The sequence below is a fragment of the Crinia signifera genome, chromosome 19 (genome assembly GCF_055691185.1).
Source record: "Crinia signifera chromosome 19, ASM5569118v1, whole genome shotgun sequence".
Classification (NCBI taxonomy): Eukaryota; Metazoa; Chordata; class Amphibia; order Anura; family Myobatrachidae; genus Crinia; species Crinia signifera.
In genome coordinates this window covers 139,726,144-139,746,136 of record NC_139226.1, presented here as the reverse complement: position 1 = coordinate 139,746,136, position 19,993 = coordinate 139,726,144, and the positions used below count along the sequence as shown (strand labels likewise).

The window sequence follows — 19,993 nt, the reverse complement described above, 5'->3', positions numbered from 1 at the left end:
TTACCGCAGGACGTTTTCGGGAACGTTCCTGCATCCCGACTGGGGCCGGGGGGCAGTTGGGAGTCCCCCGAGCCTGACAAGAATAGACGTGTGCGCACAGCGTCTATTCAGCGCCACAGAGCAGCGGAAAATGGGGGCGTGGCCTGAGGACACGTCATCTTACGAGACCACACCCCCTTTTCAAAGGCCGCGCCTCCTTTTCAGGATCGCGCGCAGCTTCCGCATGGGAGTCCCGACCTCACTGGGGAAAAGTTAGGAGGTACAGTATGCTGACACTCCCAGTAACCGTCTGGCTGACACCTACAAACACCGGTCTCCTGTCCGTCAGTGTGCGAGGGGATTACGTGTACGATTCATACGCATTTTCTGATGCTAATTGCCTTTGCGCATGTGCAATGTTACAGATACGCAATCATTCGATAATCGAGATCAGATCCGAATCAGACCCTTTGTGTGAAATAGCGTGGAGTTGATTATATATAGTGTGGCGAGCTGCGCTCGCCGCGCTTCGAGTTCACGTTCATAGTGGGGGTGCATTTAACATTGTAAGCCCCCATTCGGGTGCTTATACAATTTAACATAGTATATACAGTACAGTATACATTGCAGCAAGTGCAGTTACTTATGATGGGGACCCGGAAGGGTGGAGTCAATGGCCCTTATTCAGATCTGATCACAGTACAAATTTGTTTGGAAAATGGGCAAAACTATGCTGCACTGCAGGTGGGGCAGATGTAACATGTGCAGAGAGAGTTAGATTTGGGTGGGGTGTGCTGAAACTAAAATCTAAAGTGCAGTATAAAAACAATGCAGCCAGTATTTACCCTGCACAGAAACAAAATAACTCACCCAAATCTAACTCTCTCTGCACATGTTACATCTGCCCCACCCGCAGTGCACATGGTTTTTCCCATTTTCCAAACACATTTGTACTGCGCTCAGAACTGAATAAGGCCCTATGGGAGACATTATTGTGCTGAATCAGGGACATTCCCCAGATGCAGAATCACGTGCGACCCCGTTCCCCGCCGCATGGAGGGGGGTCTGAGTCAGAGCAGGTCTGATCTCCGGATCTCATCCGATGCGCACGGGACCAGACATCGGTGTCAAACACCTACGATTTGGGCCGATTTCTCATCAAATCTGCCAAATCGGACTAGTGTATGGAGGCTTTGAGGTGTAGCTGACCCCAAACATCTTAATAGCGGTACGGGCAGGGTGTAATAGCGGTAGGGGTGGGAGTATGGCAGGTGCTACATTAGCGTTAACTTCCTCTCGGTAAGCCAGTTTCCTCCAACAATCCATAAATATGCTGGTAGGTAAGTGGTGTGTGTACATGGTGTGTACGTGGTGTGCGCATGAATGTGGTGTGGTGTGTACATAGTGTGTACATGGTGGTCTGTGTGTGTACGTTGTGTGCGCGTGTACGTGGTGTGTGCGTGGTGTACGTTGTGTGTACATAGTGTGTACATGGTGGTCTGCGTGTGTACGTGGTGTGCGCGTGAACGTGGTGTGTGTACGTGGTGCTCAGCGTGTGTACATGGTGTGCGCATGCACGTGGTGTGCGCGTGTACACGATGTGCGCGTGGTGTGTATGTGGTGTGCGCGTGTACGTGGTGTGTACGCGGTGTGTACGTGGTGTGCGAGTGTACGTGGTGTGCGCGTGTACACGGTGTGTATGTGGTGTGTATGTGGTGTGTACATGGTGTGCGTGTGTATGTGGTGTGTATGTGGGCAGGCTACATTGGCCAAGTGCTTGCCGCCACATTCACCACATATGTTTCTATGTCAGCAGCAGCAGAGTACAGTCCGGGCTGCAGAGCTGACGATTACATCAAACCCCTCTCTCTCTGTGCAGGGCTGTGCTCTGCCGGCCACTACTGTGAGGGAGAAGCAGCAGACGCCATTCCCCAGAAGACTTCTCTCTTCCCACTTAATGGACCATGTCCTGCTGGACATTACTGCCCTGAGGGAATTGGCAATCCCAAACCCTGCCCTCTTGGCACTCTGAAAAACACAACAGGTCAGTGAGTCCTCTGTGGTATAACGTAGAGTAGCTTGATCTATATTGTAGTGGGCTAAAGGACCTTCCACGCCCAGGGGGCCTGCTCCTTCACTATCCACGCCACCACTGGTTGCCATTAGTAACCGGAGTAACCGTGCCCGAAGCGTGGAAGAAGGGTCCGTTTGGGACCCTTCTTCTGACCTTGCTCCTCCTCTCTCCTCCCCTGTGATGTCAGGAGGTCCTTTAGCGTCGTCATACATCTGTGCTGCAGTCACACCAGGCACCCGGCACGTCTGCCCATGTGAGACTCTGCTGGCTTATGCTGCTTCTTCATGGCCAATAATGCAGCTTTTATAAGACAGCTGTGTATCTGTGAGCGACTGAGTCTCAGTGTATCAGCAGCTGTTCTGCTCTGCTCCATATACAGCCTCAGTCACACATAATGTACAAGTGTCATATATCACCTGTATCAGCGCAGTCTCCTTGTGCATCTTAGTCACATCCCACTGCCACTAAGATCCATTTTCTGCAAAGAAAGACATTAGAGAGTCACACAAGGCCTTGTCGGCTCACTCATGCATGGCACCCAGTATTTACACTGCATGCAAAATCTGCCAGTATTTGCCCAGCATGCAAAAGCAGACATTATTTACCCTGCATGCAAAAGCAGCCAGTACTTACCCTGCATGCAAAAGCAGCCAGTATTTACCCTGCATGCAAGTATTTACCCTGCATGCAAAAGCAGCCAGTAATTACCCTGCATGCAAAATCAACCAGTATTAACCGTGCATGCAAAATCAGGTAGTATTTACCCTGCATGCAAAATTAAAAATAAAATGTTGCTGTCTCCCTAGCATCTTGTGTGCCAGCGTATTCCCAAGTCCTTCATGTCACTGGCTGTGGAGGGGGTAGAACAGGTCGAACATCTCCACACCATACTGCTGGCCATGCAGTCATACCGAGGACGACCACTGATCACTGCTTGTTGTCTTTTTACTCTAGGTGGCTCTGCTCTGGACAGCTGTGTGCCATGCTATGCTGGGCATTTCTGTGCCAGTCCTGGTCTTAGCTTACCCACAGGATTATGCGCCACTGGATTCTACTGTCCGGGCAATTTCACCAGTACCAGCCCCACAGCTTTCCTGTGCCCAAAGGTAATGGAACCCATTGTACTGTACACGTGACTGACATGTATGAAGGTAGCATGTACTGTGTGCACCAGTATAAATAATATATAATAAGGATTATATACACAGTGTATGTATATAGCAGCTGGCACAGAGGATTATATACTCAGTGTATGTATAGCAGCCGGCACAGAGGATTATATACATAGTGTATGTATATAGCCGCTGGCACAGAGGATTATATACACAGTGTATGTATATAGCAGCTGGCACAGAGGATTATATACACAGTGTATGTATATAGCAGCTGGCACAGAGGATTATATACTCAGTGTATGTATAGCAGCCGGCACAGAGGATTATATACACAGTGTATGTATATAGCAGCTGGCACAGAGGATTATATACTCAGTGTATGTATAGCAGCCGGCACAGAGGATTATATACACAGTGTATGTATATAGCAGCTGGCACAGAGGATTATATACACAGTGTATGTATATAGCAGCCGGCACAGAGGATTATATACACAGTGTATGTATAGCAGCTGGCACAGAGGATTATATACACAGTGTATGTATATAGCAGCCGGCACAGAAGATTATATACACAGTGTATGTATATAGCCGCTGGCACAGAGGATTATATACACAGTGTATGTATATAGCAGCTGGCACAGAGGATTATATACACAGTGTATGTATATAGCAGCTGGCACAGAGGATTATATACACAGTGTATGTATATAGCAGCCGGCACAGAGGATTATATACACAGTGTATGTATATAGCAGCTGACACAGAGGATTATATACACAGTGTATGTATATAGCAGCTGGCACAGAGGATTATATACACAGTGTATGTATATAGCAGCTGGGACAGAGGATTATATACACAGTGTATGTATATAGCAGCCGGCACAGAGGATTATATACACAGTGTATGTATATAGCAGCTGACACAGAGGATTATATACACAGTGTATGTATATAGCAGCCGGCACAGAGGATTGTATACTCAGTGTATGTATATAGCAGCTGGCACAGAGGATTATATACACAGTGTATGTATATAGCAGCTGGCACAGAGGATTATGTACACAGTGTATGTATATAGCAGCTGGCACAGAGGATTATGTACACAGTGTATGTATAGCAGCCGGCACAGAGGATTATATACACAGTGTATGTATAGCAGCTGGCACAGAGGATTATATACACAGTGTATGTATATAGCACCTGGCACAGAGGACTATATACACAGTGTATGTATAGCAGCTGGCACAGAGGATTATATACACAGTGTATGTATATAGCAGCTGGCACAGAGGATTATATACACAGTGTATGTATATAGCAGCTGGCACAGAGGATTATATACACAGTGTATGTATATAGCAGCCGGCACAGAGGATTATATACACAGTATATGTATATAGCAGCTGGCACAGAGGATTATATACACAGTGTATGTATATAGCAGCTGGCACAGAGGATTATATACACAGTGTATGTATAGCAGCTGGCACAGAGGATTATATACACAGTGTATGTATATAGCAGCTGGCACAGAGGATTATATACACAGTGTATGTATAGCAGCTGGCACAGAGGATTATATACACAGTGTAAGTATATAGCAGCTGGCACAGAGGATTATATACACAGTGTATGTATAGCAGCTGGCACAGAGGATTATATACACAGTGTATGTATATAGCAGCTGGCACAGAGGATTATATACACAGTGTATGTATATAGCAGCTGGCACAGAGGATTATATACACAGTGTATGTATATAGCAGCTGGCACAGAGGATTATATACACAGTGTATATATAGCAGCTGGCACAGAGGATTATATACACAGTGTATGTATATAGCAGCCATCACAGAGGATTATATACACAGTGTATGTATAGCAGCTGGCACAGAGGATTATATACACAGTGTATGTATATAGCAGCCGGCACAGTGGATTATATACACAGTGTATGTATATAGCAGCCGGCACAGAGGATTATATACACAGTGTATGTATATAGCAGCCGGCACAGAGGATTATATACACAGTGTATGTATATAGCAGCCGGCACAGAGGATTATATACACAGTGTATGTATATAGCAGCTGGCACAGAGGATTGTATACACAGTGTATGTATATAGCAGCTGGCACAGAGGATTGTATACTCAGTGTATGTATATAGCAGCTGGCACAGAGGATTATATACACAGTGTATGTATAGCAGCTGGCACAGAGGATTATATACACAGTGTATGTATATAGCAGCCGGCACAGAGGATTATATACACAGTGTATGTATATAGCAGCTGGCACAGAGGATTGTATACACAGTGTATGTATATAGCAGCTGGCACAGAGGATTGTATACTCAGTGTATGTATATAGTAGCTGGCACAGAGGATTATATACACAGTGTATGTATAGCAGCTGGCACAGAGGATTATATACACAGTGTATGTATATAGCAGCCGGCACAGAGGATTATATACACAGTGTATGTATAGCAGCTGGCACAGAGGATTATATACACAGTGTATGTATATAGCAGCTGGCACAGAGGATTATATACACAGTGTATGTATATAGCAGCTGGCACAGAGGATTATATACACAGTGTATGTATAGCAGCTGGCACAGAGGATTAAATACACAGTGTATGTATATAGCAGCTGGCACAGAGGATTATATTCACAGTGAATGTATATAGCAGCCGGCACAGAGGATTATATACACAGTGTATGTATATAGCAGCTGGCACAGAGGATTATATACACAGTGTATGTATATAGCAGCTGGCACAGAGGATTATATACACAGTGTATGTATATAGCAGCTGGCACAGAGGATTATATACTCAGTGTATGTATATAGCAGCTGGCACAGAGGATTATATACACAGTATATGTATATAGCAGCTGGCACAGAGGATTATATACACAGTGTATGTATATAGCAGCCGGCACAGAGGATTATATACACAGTGTATGTATAGCAGCTGGCACAGAGGATTATATACACAGTGTATGTATATAGCAGCTGGCACAGAGGATTATATACACAGTGTATGTATATAGCAGCTGGCACAGAGGATTATATACTCAGTGTATGTATATAGCAGCCGGCACAGAGGATTATATACACAGTGTATGTATATAGCAGCTGGCACAGGGGATTATATACACAGTATGGATAATATAGCAGCCGGCACAGAGGATTATATACACAGTGTATGTATATAGCAGCCGGCACAGAGGATTATATACACAGTGTATGTATAGCAGCTGGCACAGAGGATTATATACACAGTGTATGTATATAGCAGCTGGCACAGAGGATTATATACACAGTGTATGTATATAGCAGCTGGCACAGAGGATTATATACACAGTGTATGTATATAGCAGCTGGCACAGAGGATTATATACACAGTGTATGTATATAGCAGCCGGCACAGAGGATTATATACACAGTGTATGTATATAGCAGCTGGCACAGAGGATTATATACACAGTGTATGTATATAGCAGCTGGCACAGAGGATTATATACTCAGTGTATGTATATAGCAGCTGGCACAGAGGATTATATACACAGTGTATGTATATAGCAGCTGGCACAGAGGATTATATACACAGTGTATGTATATAGCAGCCGGCACAGAGGATTATATACACAGTGTATGTATATAGTAGCTGGCACAGAGGATTATATACACAGTGTATGTATAGCAGCTGGCACAGAGGATTATATACACAGTGTATGTATATAGCAGCTGGCACAGAGGATTATATACACAGTGTATGTATAGCAGCTGGCACAGAGGATTAAATACACAGTGTATGTATATAGCAGCTGGCACAGAGGATTATATTCACAGTGAATGTATATAGCAGCCGGCACAGAGGATTATATACACAGTGTATGTATATAGCAGCTGGCACAGAGGATTATATACACAGTGTATGTATATAGCAGCTGGCACAGAGGATTATATACACAGTGTATGTATATAGCAGCTGGCACAGAGGATTATATACTCAGTGTATGTATATAGCAGCTGGCACAGAGGATTATATACACAGTATATGTATATAGCAGCTGGCACAGAGGATTATATACACAGTGTATGTATATAGCAGCCGGCACAGAGGATTATATACACAGTGTATGTATAGCAGCTGGCACAGAGGATTATATACACAGTGTATGTATATAGCAGCTGGCACAGAGGATTATATACACAGTGTATGTATATAGCAGCTGGCACAGAGGATTATATACTCAGTGTATGTATATAGCAGCTGGCACAGAGGATTATATACACAGTGTATGTATATAGCAGCCGGCACAGAGGATTATATACACAGTGTATGTATATAGCAGCTGGCACAGAGGATTATATACACAGTGTATGTATATAGCAGCCGGCACAGAGGATTATATACACAGTGTATGTATAGCAGCTGGCACAGAGGATTATATACACAGTGTATGTATATAGCAGCTGGCACAGAGGATTATATACGCAGTGTATGTATATAGCAGCTGGCACAGAGGATTATATACACAGTGTATGTATATAGCAGCCGGCACAGAGGATTATATACACAGTGTATGTATATAGCAGCCGGCACAGAGGATTATATACACAGTGTATGTAAATAGCAGCTGGCACAGGGGATTATATACACAGTGTATGTATATAGCAGCCGGCACAGAGGATTATATACACAGTGTATGTATATAGCAGCTGGCACAGGGGATTATATACACAGTATGGATAATATAGCAGCCGGCACAGAGGATTATATACACAGTGTATGTATATAGCAGCCGGCACAGAGGATTATATACACAGTGTATGTATAGCAGCTGGCACAGAGGATTATATACACAGTGTATGTATATAGCAGCTGGCACAGAGGATTATATACACAGTGTATGTATATAGCAGCTGGCACAGAGGATTATATACACAGTGTATGTATATAGCAGCTGGCACAGAGGATTATATACACAGTGTATGTATATAGCAGCCGGCACAGAGGATTATATACACAGTGTATGTATATAGCAGCTGGCACAGAGGATTATATACACAGTGTATGTATATAGCAGCTGGCACAGAGGATTATATACTCAGTGTATGTATATAGCAGCTGGCACAGAGGATTATATACACAGTGTATGTATATAGCAGCTGGCACAGAGGATTATATACACAGTGTATGTATAGCAGCTGGCACAGAGGATTATATACACAGTGTATGTATATAGCAGCCGGCACAGAGGATTATATACACAGTGTATGTATAGCAGCCGGCACAGAGGATTATATACACAGTGTATGTATATAGCAGCTGGCACAGAGGATTATATACACAGTGTATGTATATAGCAGCTGGGACAGAGGATTATATACACAGTGTATGTATATAGCAGCTGGCACAGGGGATTATATACACAGTGTATGTATAGCAGCCGGCACAGAGGATTATATACACAGTGTATGTATAGCAGCCGGCACAGAGGATTATATACACAGTGTATGTATATAGCAGCCGGCACAGAGGATTATATACACAGTGTATGTATAGCAGCCGGCACAGAGGATTATATACACAGTGTATGTATATAGCAGCTGGCACAGAGGATTATATACACAGTGTATGTATAGCAGCCGGCACAGAGGATTATATACACAGTGTATGTATATAGCAGCTGGCACAGAGGATTATATACACAGTGTATGTATAGCAGCTGGCACAGAGGATTATATACACAGTGTATGTATAGCAGCTGGCACAGAGGATTATATACACAGTGTGTGTATATAGCAGCCGGCACAGAGGATTATATACACAGTGTATGTATATAGCAGCTGGCACAGAGGATTATATACACAGTGTATGTATAGCAGCTGGCACAGAGGATTATATACACAGTGTATGTATATAGCAGCTGGCACAGAGGATTATATACACAGTGTATGTATATAGCAGCCGGCACAGAGGATTATATACACAGTGTATGTATATAGCAGCCGGCACAGAGGATTATATACACAGTGTATGTATATAGCAGCCGGCACAGAGGATTATATACACAGTGTATGTATATAGCAGCCGGCACAGAGGATTATATACACAGTGTATGTATATAGCAGCCGGCACAGAGGATTATATACACAGTGTATGTATAGCAGCTGGCACAGAGGATTATATACACAGTGTATGTATATAGCAGCCGGCACAGAGGATTATATACACAGTGTATGTATATAGCAGCTGGCACAGAGGATTATATACACAGTGTATGTATAGCAGCTGGCACAGAGGATTATATACACAGTGTATGTATAGCAGCTGGCACAGAGGATTATATACACAGTGTATGTATATAGCAGCCGGCACAGAGGATTATATACACAGTGTATGTATATAGCAGCTGGCACAGAGGATTATATACACAGTGTATGTATAGCAGCTGGCACAGAGGATTATATACACAGTGTATGTATATAGCAGCTGGCACAGAGGATTATATACACAGTGTATGTATATAGCAGCCGGCACAGAGGATTATATACACAGTGTATGTATATAGCAGCCGGCACAGAGGATTATATACACAGTGTATGTATATAGCAGCCGGCACAGAGGATTATATACACAGTGTATGTATATAGCAGCCGGCACAGAGGATTATATACACAGTGTATGTATATAGCAGCCGGCACAGAGGATTATATACACAGTGTATGTATAGCAGCTGGCACAGAGGATTATATACACAGTGTATGTATATAGCAGCCGGCACAGAGGATTATATACACAGTGTATGTATATAGCAGCTGGCACAGAGGATTATATACACAGTGTATGTATATAGCAGCCGGCACAGAGGATTATATACACAGTGTATGTATAGCAGCTGGCACAGAGGATTATATACACAGTGTATGTATATAGCAGCCGGCACAGAGGATTATATACACAGTGTATGTATATAGCAGCTGGCACAGAGGATTATATACTCAGTGTATGTATATAGCAGCTGGCACAGAGGATTATATACACAGTGTATGTATATAGCAGCTGGCACAGAGGATTATATACACAGTGTATGTATATAGCAGCTGGCACAGAGGATTATATACACAGTGTATGTATATAGCAGCTGGCACAGAGGATTATATACTCAGTGTATGTATATAGCAGCCGGCACAGAGGATTATATACACAGTGTATGTATATAGCAGCCGGCACAGAGGATTATATACACAGTGTATGTATATAGCAGCTGGCACAGAGGATTATATACACAGTGTATGTATATAGCAGCTGGCACAGAGGATTATATACACAGTGTATGTATATAGCAGCCGGCACAGAGGATTATATACACAGTGTATGTATATAGCAGCCGGCACAGAGGATTATATACACAGTGTATGTATAGCAGCCGGCACAGAGGATTATATACACAGTGTATGTATATAGCAGCTGGCACAGAGGATTATATACACAGTGTATGTATATAGCAGCTGGGACAGAGGATTATATACACAGTGTATGTATATAGCAGCTGGCACAGGGGATTATATACACAGTGTATGTATAGCAGCCGGCACAGAGGATTATATACACAGTGTATGTATAGCAGCCGGCACAGAGGATTATATACACAGTGTATGTATATAGCAGCCGGCACAGAGGATTATATACACAGTGTATGTATAGCAGCCGGCACAGAGGATTATATACACAGTGTATGTATATAGCAGCTGGCACAGAGGATTATATACACAGTGTATGTATATAGCAGCTGGGACAGAGGATTATATACACAGTGTATGTATATAGCAGCTGGCACAGGGGATTATATACACAGTGTATGTATAGCAGCCGGCACAGAGGATTATATACACAGTGTATGTATAGCAGCCGGCACAGAGGATTATATACACAGTGTATGTATATAGCAGCCGGCACAGAGGATTATATACACAGTGTATGTATAGCAGCCGGCACAGAGGATTATATACACAGTGTATGTATATAGCAGCTGGCACAGAGGATTATATACACAGTGTATGTATAGCAGCCGGCACAGAGGATTATATACACAGTGTATGTATATAGCAGCTGGCACAGAGGATTATATACACAGTGTATGTATAGCAGCTGGCACAGAGGATTATATACACAGTGTATGTATAGCAGCTGGCACAGAGGATTATATACACAGTGTATGTATATAGCAGCCGGCACAGAGGATTATATACACAGTGTATGTATATAGCAGCTGGCACAGAGGATTATATACACAGTGTATGTATAGCAGCTGGCACAGAGGATTATATACACAGTGTATGTATATAGCAGCCGGCACAGAGGATTATATACACAGTGTATGTATAGCAGCCGGCACAGAGGATTATATACACAGTGTATGTATAGCAGCCGGCACAGAGGATTATATACACAGTGTATGTATATAGCAGCCGGCACAGAGGATTATATACACAGTGTATGTATATAGCAGCTGGCACAGAGGATTATATACACAGTGTATGTATATAGCACCTTGCACAGAGGATTATATACACAGTGTATGTATAGCAGCCGGCACAGAGGATTATATACACAGTGTATGTATATAGCAGCTGGCACAGAGGATTATATACACAGTGTATGTATATAGCAGCTGGCACAGAGGATTATATACACAGTGTATGTATATAGCAGCTGGCACAGAGGATTATATACTCAGTGTATGTATATAGCAGCCGGCACAGAGGATTATATACACAGTGTATGTATAGCAGCTGGCACAGAGGATTATATACTCAGTGTATGTATATAGCAGCTGGCACAGAGGATTATATACACAGTGTATGTATATAGCAGCTGGCACAGGGGATTATATACACAGTGTATGTATAGCAGCTGGCACAGAGGATTATATACACAGTGTATGTATATAGCAGCTGGCACAGAGGATTATATACACAGTGTATGTATATAGCAGCTGGCACAGAGGATTATATACACAGTGTATGTATAGCAGCCGGCACAGAGGATTATTTACACAGTGTATGTATATAGCAGCCGGCACAGAGGATTATATACACAGTGTATGTATAGCAGCCGGCACAGAGGATTATATACACAGTGTATGTATATAGCAGCTGGCACAGAGGATTATATACACAGTGTATGTATATAGCAGCCGGCACAGAGGATTATATACACAGTGTATGTATATAGCAGCTGGCACAGAGGATTATATACACAGTGTATGTATATAGCAGCTGGCACAGAGGATTATATACACAGTGTATGTATATAGCAGCTGGCACAGAGGATTATATACACAGTGTATGTATATATAGCAGCTGGCACAGAGGATTATATACACAGTGTATGTATATAGCAGCCGGCACAGAGGATTATATACACAGTGTATGTATATAGCAGCCGGCACAGAGGATTATATACACAGTGTATGTATATAGCAGCCGGCACAGAGGATTATATACACAGTGTATATATAGCAGCTGGCACAGAGGATTATATACACAGTGTATGTATAGCAGCCGGCACAGAGGATTATATACACAGTGTATGTATAGCAGCTGGCACAGAGGATTATATACACAGTGTATGTATATAGCAGCTGGCACAGAGGATTATATACACAGTGTATGTATAGCAGCTGGCACAGAGGATTATATACACAGTGTATGTATATAGCAGCTGGCACAGAGGATTATATACACAGTGTATGTATAGCAGCTGGCACAGAGGATTATATACACAGTGTATGTATAGCAGCCGGCACAGAGGATTATATACACAGTGTATGTATATAGCAGCTGGCACAGAGGATTATATACACAGTGTATGTATATAGCAGCCGGCACAGAGGATTATATACACAGTGTATGTATATAGCAGCCGGCACAGAGGATTATATACACAGTGTATATATAGCAGCTGGCACAGAGGATTATATACACAGTGTATGTATAGCAGCCGGCACAGAGGATTATATACACAGTGTATGTATAGCAGCCGGCACAGAGGATTATATACACAGTGTATGTATATAGCAGCCGGCACAGAGGATTATATACACAGTGTATGTATATAGCAGCTGGCACAGGGGATTATATACACAGTGTATGTATATAGCAGCTGGCACAGAGGATTATATACACAGTGTATGTATATAGCAGCCGGCACAGAGGATTATATACACAGTGTATGTATATAGCAGCTGGCACAGAGGATTATATACACAGTGTATGTATATAGCAGCCGGCACAGAGGATTATATACACAGTGTATGTATATAGCAGCTGGCACAGAGGATTATATACACAGTGTATGTATATAGCAGCTGGCACAGAGGATTATATACACAGTGTATGTATATAGCAGCTGGCACAGAGGATTATATACACAGTGTATGTATAGCAGCTGGCACAGAGGATTATATACACAGTGTATGTATATATTAGCCGGCACAGAGGATTATATACACAGTGTATGTATATAGCAGCTGGCACAGAGGATTATATACACAGTGTATGTATATAGCAGCTGGCACAGAGGATTATATACACAGTGTATGTATATAGCAGCCGGCACAGAGGATTATATACACAGTGTATGTATATAGCAGCCGGCACAGAGTATTATATACACAGTGTATGTATAGCAGCTGGCACAGAGGATTATATACACAGTGTATGTATATAGCAGCTGGCACAGGGGATTATATACACAGTGTATGTATAGCAGCTGGCACAGAGGATTATATACACAGTGTATGTATATAGCAGTTGGCACAGAGGATTATATACACAGTGTATGTATAGCAGCTGGCACAGAGGATTATATACACAGTGTATGTATATAGCAGCCGGCACAGAGGATTATATACACAGTGTATGTATAGCAGCTGGCACAGAGGATTATATACACAGTGTATGTATATAGCAGCTGGCACAGAGGATTATATACACAGTGTATGTATAGCAGCTGGCACAGAGGATTATATACTCAGTGTATGTATATAGCAGCCGGCACAGAGGATTATATACACAGTGTATGTATAGCAGCTGGCACAGAGGATTATGTACACAGTGTATGTATATAGCAGCTGGCACAGAGGTTTATATACACAGTGTATGTATAGCAGCTGGCACAGAGGATTATATACACAGTGTATGTATATAGCAGCTGGCACAGAGGATTATATACACAGTGTATGTATAGCAGCTGGCACAGAGGATTATATACACAGTGTATGTATATAGCAGCTGGCACAGAGGATTATATACACATTGTATGTATAGCAGCTGGCACAGAGGATTATATACACAGTGTATGTATATAGCAGCTGGCACAGAGGATTATATACACAGTGTATGTATAGCAGCTGGCACAGAGGATTATATACACCGTGTATGTATAGCAGCTGGCACAGAGGATTATATACACAGTGTATGTATATAGCAGCTGGCACAGGGGAGTATATACACAATATATATTAATAGCAGCAGCTTCCCTCTGTCTGAGCACAGGAATACCTGTAATCACCTGTTGCCACATAATGACCTCTCCTCTCCATGCCCCACTAGTTACAGCCCGGTGTGGTTCTTTCTGGTTTCATGTGATCCCATTTAGATAGATTTGTTCCTGGTATAATTGCAAGGTTCATGTCTCCGAGTCCCGACGAGGTGCAGGAGACGGGGAGGAGAGGGAGCATCAGCACAGCATGGGGGGCTGCCCCGGTCTCTGCGTACCATGGTGTACATGGAGATAATACATACTGACTGGTATACAGTATTCTGCCGGCGCAGCTCCTATTGATGGGCACATTCTGTCATGTACGTGATTCCGGAGATAGACAATAGGCAACAGATAAATATAATTATACACCATGTAATTATTAATGTAATTGTTGTCATTTCGGGCCTGATTCATATTCTCGCAGTCTAGCCAACAGGTAAGCACCGCCGGTAGCCCCGCAGAACATGTGTAAGAGGCACTACTACTGTGGGCATTATGTATAGGTGACATTTCTGTGTGGCATATATGTATAAGGAGTACTACTGTGTAGCGTAACATAAATAAGGGGTACTACTACAGATGGAGCGCCTCTCAGCCAGCGCTGGGGCTCGCCAGAACACCCCCGCTGGCGAGCCGGTGCTCCATCTGACCGGGACTCGCGAGTCCCAGTTTCCTGGCGGCGGGGGATGCGGACCCTGCCCATCTCCTGTCACGGAGATGGGCAGGGTTAGGGTGGGGGGTGGTATTGGGCGGCGGGGACTGGCGGTGAATCGGTGGGGACTGGCGGGGAGCTCTGTTGTAAGGGGATGTACGCGCATCTCGTGCACCCGCGTCCCCTTCAGGCGGCTGGCGGGCTGGTGGCTGGCAAATCTACCGCCAGCCGTGCAAGAATGAAGGGCACTCCATCCGTATGTGGCGCAAAATGAATCAGGGGAAATTGGTTGTGTATAACATGAGTTCTTGTGACCTCACCCCTTTCTTGTATAAAGTATGGGAGGTGGGGCACAATTATATTGTTTGCAGGTGATGCCAAAAACCATGGCACTGGAAACCAGTGAAAATGAGTTCCAGCATCTGACCAGGACTACTGTAAGCCTGGAGGCCACCTGCTGCATTACCATACAGAGCGATCACTGCTGCTTCCGCCTGCCACATTAAATCTGACCCCATTTCTGTAGCGCTGTCTGTTGCAGACTCTCCAATATTAGATGATCTGATTCCTTAATGACCCAGCTGCCATTGAGCTTATCTAGTACATCAGAGAAACGTTGGCACAGGCTGGTGTCTTACGCCACCTGTCCGCTGGTTCCATAACCCAGTTTTATGTTGGCAGCATGGTTTGATTTGTAATCACATGTGACTATTAATGTGGGGATGATGTATCTGTGTACAGCTAAACAATGCAGCCAGACAAAAGGGTGTAGGACGGGATGTACTTAAGTCCGCTTGTACATCACGCCACACATTGCTGGGCTTTGTATTGTAATAATCACATATTCGCTAACATATGCAAATATTAATGCAACAGACAGCTCCTCCGACAAGAGATGAGGCTCCGTCACTGGACTTTCCGGGACGGTATCTGCTATAACCTTTCACCACCGCAGGGACTGCACGTCTTGTCTTGAATGTACCCAACGTATAATAACCCTCCTCTGCTGTATTCAGGGTCACTTCTGCACTGCAGGCTCCTCCCACCCCACCGCCTGCCCCACCGGACAGTTCCAGCCAAACACTGGCTCCGATTCCTGCATCCCATGCCAGCCAGGATTCTACTGCCAGGAAGCAGTGGCTGGCCACCCGCAGCTCTGCCCCCCACACTCCTACTGCCCTGCGGGTATGTACAACCACCACAAGGGCCCAGATACACACTCCCTGAGAGAAGGACTGGCCTGCTGAAACCTCTTACTGTACATTTACATTGTATTCTTTAGGAACACTATTTCCATTACCCTGCCCAAATGGGACATTCACCCCCATGGACATGGGTGGTCTACGAGAAAAGGGAGAATGCCTACCTTGTCCCCCAGGACAGTACTGCAGGTATGCCCTAAATGTTATTGTACAATAGAGAGATAATGTACATTGGGTCTTACACTTATTGTGTCTTCCGATGCACAGGGGAGGTAAGCTGCAGGGGCCCTGTGCAGCCGGTCATTTCTGCCTGTCCGGCAGCTCGGAGTACACCCCCTATGTGCAGAACTTCAGCCGAAGCTTCCCGACGGAGTGCCAATGGGGACAGATGTGTGCTGGAATCTGCCCACCCGGTAATGGTCTTCCAGCTGGTGATGTGCTAGTTCTTGACTCTGGGTAGCGGGTGATTACAGGCGCTGTGCTAGTTTCTGGCTCTGGGCAGCGGGTGATTACAGGCTCTGCGCTAGATCCTGGCTCTGGGCAGCTGGTGATTACAGGTGCTGCGCTAGATCTTGGATCTGGCCAGTGGATGATTACAGGTGCTGCGCTAGATCTTGGATCTGGGCAGCGGGTGATTACAGGCGCTGTGCTAGATCCTGGATCTGGTGATTACAGGCGCTGTGCTAGTTCCTGGCTCTGGGCAGTGGGTGATTACAGGCGCTGTGCTGGTTCTTGGCTCTGGGCAGTGGGTGATTACAGGAGCTGTGCTGGTTCTTGGCTCTGGGCAGTGGGTGATTACAGGCGCTGCGCTAGATCTTGGATCTGGGCAGTGGGTGATTACAGGCGCTGTGCTAGTTCCTGGCTCTGGGCAGTGGGTGATTACAGGCGCTGTGCTGGTTCCTGGCTCTGGGCAGTGGGTGATTACAGGCGCTGTGCTGGTTCCTGGCTCTGGGCAGTGGGTGATTACAGGCGCTGTGCTGGTTCCTGGCTCTGGGCAGTGGGTGATTACAGGAGCTGTGCTGGTTCCTGGCTCTGGGCAGTGGGTGATCACAGGCGCTGCGCTTCTCTATAGCGGTGCAGTCACTTCCCTACAGCGGTGCAGTCACTTCCCTATAGTGGTATAGTCCCTTCCCTACAGCGGTGCAGTCACTTCCCTATAGCGGTGCAGTCACTTCCTTATAGCGGTGCAGTCACTTCCCTATAGCGGTGCAGTCACTTCCCTATTGTGGTATAGTCACTTCCCTATAGTGGTGCAGTCACTTCCCTACAGCGGTGCAGTCACTTCCCTACAGAGGTGCAGTCACTTCCCTACAGCGGTGCAGTCACTTCCCTACAGAGGTGCAGTCACTTCCCTACAGAGGTGCAGTCACTTCCCTACAGAGGTGCAGTCACTTCCCTATAGCGGTGCAGTCACTTCCCTATAGCGGTGCAGTCACTCCCCTACAGAGGTGCAGTCACTTCTCTATAGCGGTGCAGTCACTTCCCTATAGCGGTGCAGTCACTTCCCTATTGCGGTATAGTCACTTCCCTACAGAGGTGCAGTCACTTCCCTACAGAGGTGCAGTCACTTCCCTACAGAGGTGCAGTCACTTCCCTATAGCGGTGCAGTCACTCCCCTACAGAGGTGCAGTCACTTCTCTATAGCGGTGCAGTCACTTCCCTATAGCGGTGCAGTCACTTCTCTATTGTGGTATAGTCACTTCCCTATAGTGGTGCAGTCACTTCCCTACAGCGGTGCAGTCACTTCCCTACAGCGGTGCAGTCACTTCCCTACAGAGGTGCAGTCACTTCCCTACAGAGGTGCAGTCACTTCCCTATAGCGGTGCAGTCACTCCCCTACAGAGGTGCAGTCACTTCTCTATAGCGGTGCAGTCACTTCCCTATAGCGGTGCAGTCACTTCTCTATTGTGGTGCAGTCACTTCCCTACAGAGGTGCAGTCACTTCCCTACAGAGGTGCAGTCACTTCCCTATAGCGGTGCAGTCACTCCCCTACAGAGGTGCAGTCACTTCTCTATAGCGGTGCAGTCACTTCCCTATAGCGGTGCAGTCACTTCTCTATAGCGGTGCAGTCACTTCGCTATATCGGTGCAGTCACTTCCCTATAGCGGTGCAGTCACTTCCCTATATCGGTGCAGTCACAGAAGACGTTGGCACGTTTGCTGGGAGATATCCTCTTGTGACATACACAGTTATAGCTTTCTGAGGTGTCTCACGGTTTGTGGATCGTTTTCCTATTCTCTTTCTGAGATACATTTTGGGAAATCCTAGAGAAATATCATCATTTGATGCCATTTGTCTTATCTCCCATTGTCAGGTTTCTATTGTGAAGAGGGCACTGTTCTGCCCATGCCATGCCCTGCAGACACAGTGCGGGGTTCTCCGGGAGGCAGACAGCAGAAGGATTGCGGGCCGTGTCCTGTGGGTTACTGGTGCGTAGAAGGTGAGGTGTACCACGTTACTGGATGTGGCACACACTGATAGCGGCAGACTTGCTCACATATAGATGCTTCTCCTCCTCTAGGGAACCCTGTACCCATGCCGTGCCCACCTGGCCATTTCTGCAGTGGAAGGAATCATACCAATGCCAGTCACACCGCAGGACCTCAGGAGTGCCCTGTTCATACCTATCGTACACTTCAAGGGGCAGAAAGAGCAGGGGACTGCCAGACCTGCCCCCCTGGCTATTTCTGCAGGATACCAGGTGGGCATCAGAACACCGACAAGACGTAAACTCAGAGAACCATTGGAGCAGAGAAGAGAAAGGGGGGACATGATAGAAACTGTCACATATATCAGGGGTTATAACAAGGTACAGGTGGGAGACATTCTTCACAGGAAGAGGAGCAGAACACAAGGACATGCACTGACACTAGAGGGAGGAAGGTACAGGTGGGAGACATTAGTCACAGGAAGAGGAGCAGCAGAACACGAGGACATGCACTGAAACTAGGGGGAGGAAGTACAGGTGGGAGACATATGTCACAGGAAGAGGAGCAGCAGAACACGAGGACATGCACTGACACTAGAGGGAGGAAGGTACAGGTGGGAGACATTCTTCACAGAAAGAGGAGCAGCAGAACACGAGGACATGCACTGACACTAGAGGGAGGAAGGTACAGGTGGGAGACATTAGTCACAGGAAGAGGAGCAGCAGAACACGAGCACATGCACTGACACTAGGGGGAGGAAGGTATAGGTGGGAGACATTAGTCACAGGAAGAGGAGCAGCAGAACACGAGGACATGCACTGACACTAGAGGGAGGAAGGTCCAGGTGGGAGACATTAGTCACAGGAAGAGGAGCAGCAGAACACGGGGACATGCACTGACACTAGGGGGAGGAAGGTACAGGTGGGAGACATTAGTCACAGGAAGAGGAGCAGCAGAACACGAGGA

The 19,993-nt window shown here is 45.3% G+C and overlaps 1 protein-coding gene across 1 annotated transcript in view; it reads left to right on the top strand.

The window, feature by feature from the left end:
• Window positions 1-19,328, top strand: part of LOC146041651 (uncharacterized) — a 149,827-nt gene extending 130,499 nt beyond the window's left edge. Inside the window, exons 64-70 of the mRNA XM_083161582.1 lie at window positions 1,859-2,023; window positions 3,008-3,159; window positions 16,412-16,580; window positions 16,678-16,786; window positions 16,865-17,010; window positions 18,913-19,038; window positions 19,120-19,328. Coding sequence (XP_083017708.1) covers window positions 1,859-2,023; window positions 3,008-3,159; window positions 16,412-16,580; window positions 16,678-16,786; window positions 16,865-17,010; window positions 18,913-19,038; window positions 19,120-19,328 — 1,076 coding nt within the window. The remainder of the gene's footprint in view (window positions 1-1,858; window positions 2,024-3,007; window positions 3,160-16,411; window positions 16,581-16,677; window positions 16,787-16,864; window positions 17,011-18,912; window positions 19,039-19,119) is intronic.
• Window positions 19,329-19,993: the final 665 nt, after the last annotated feature.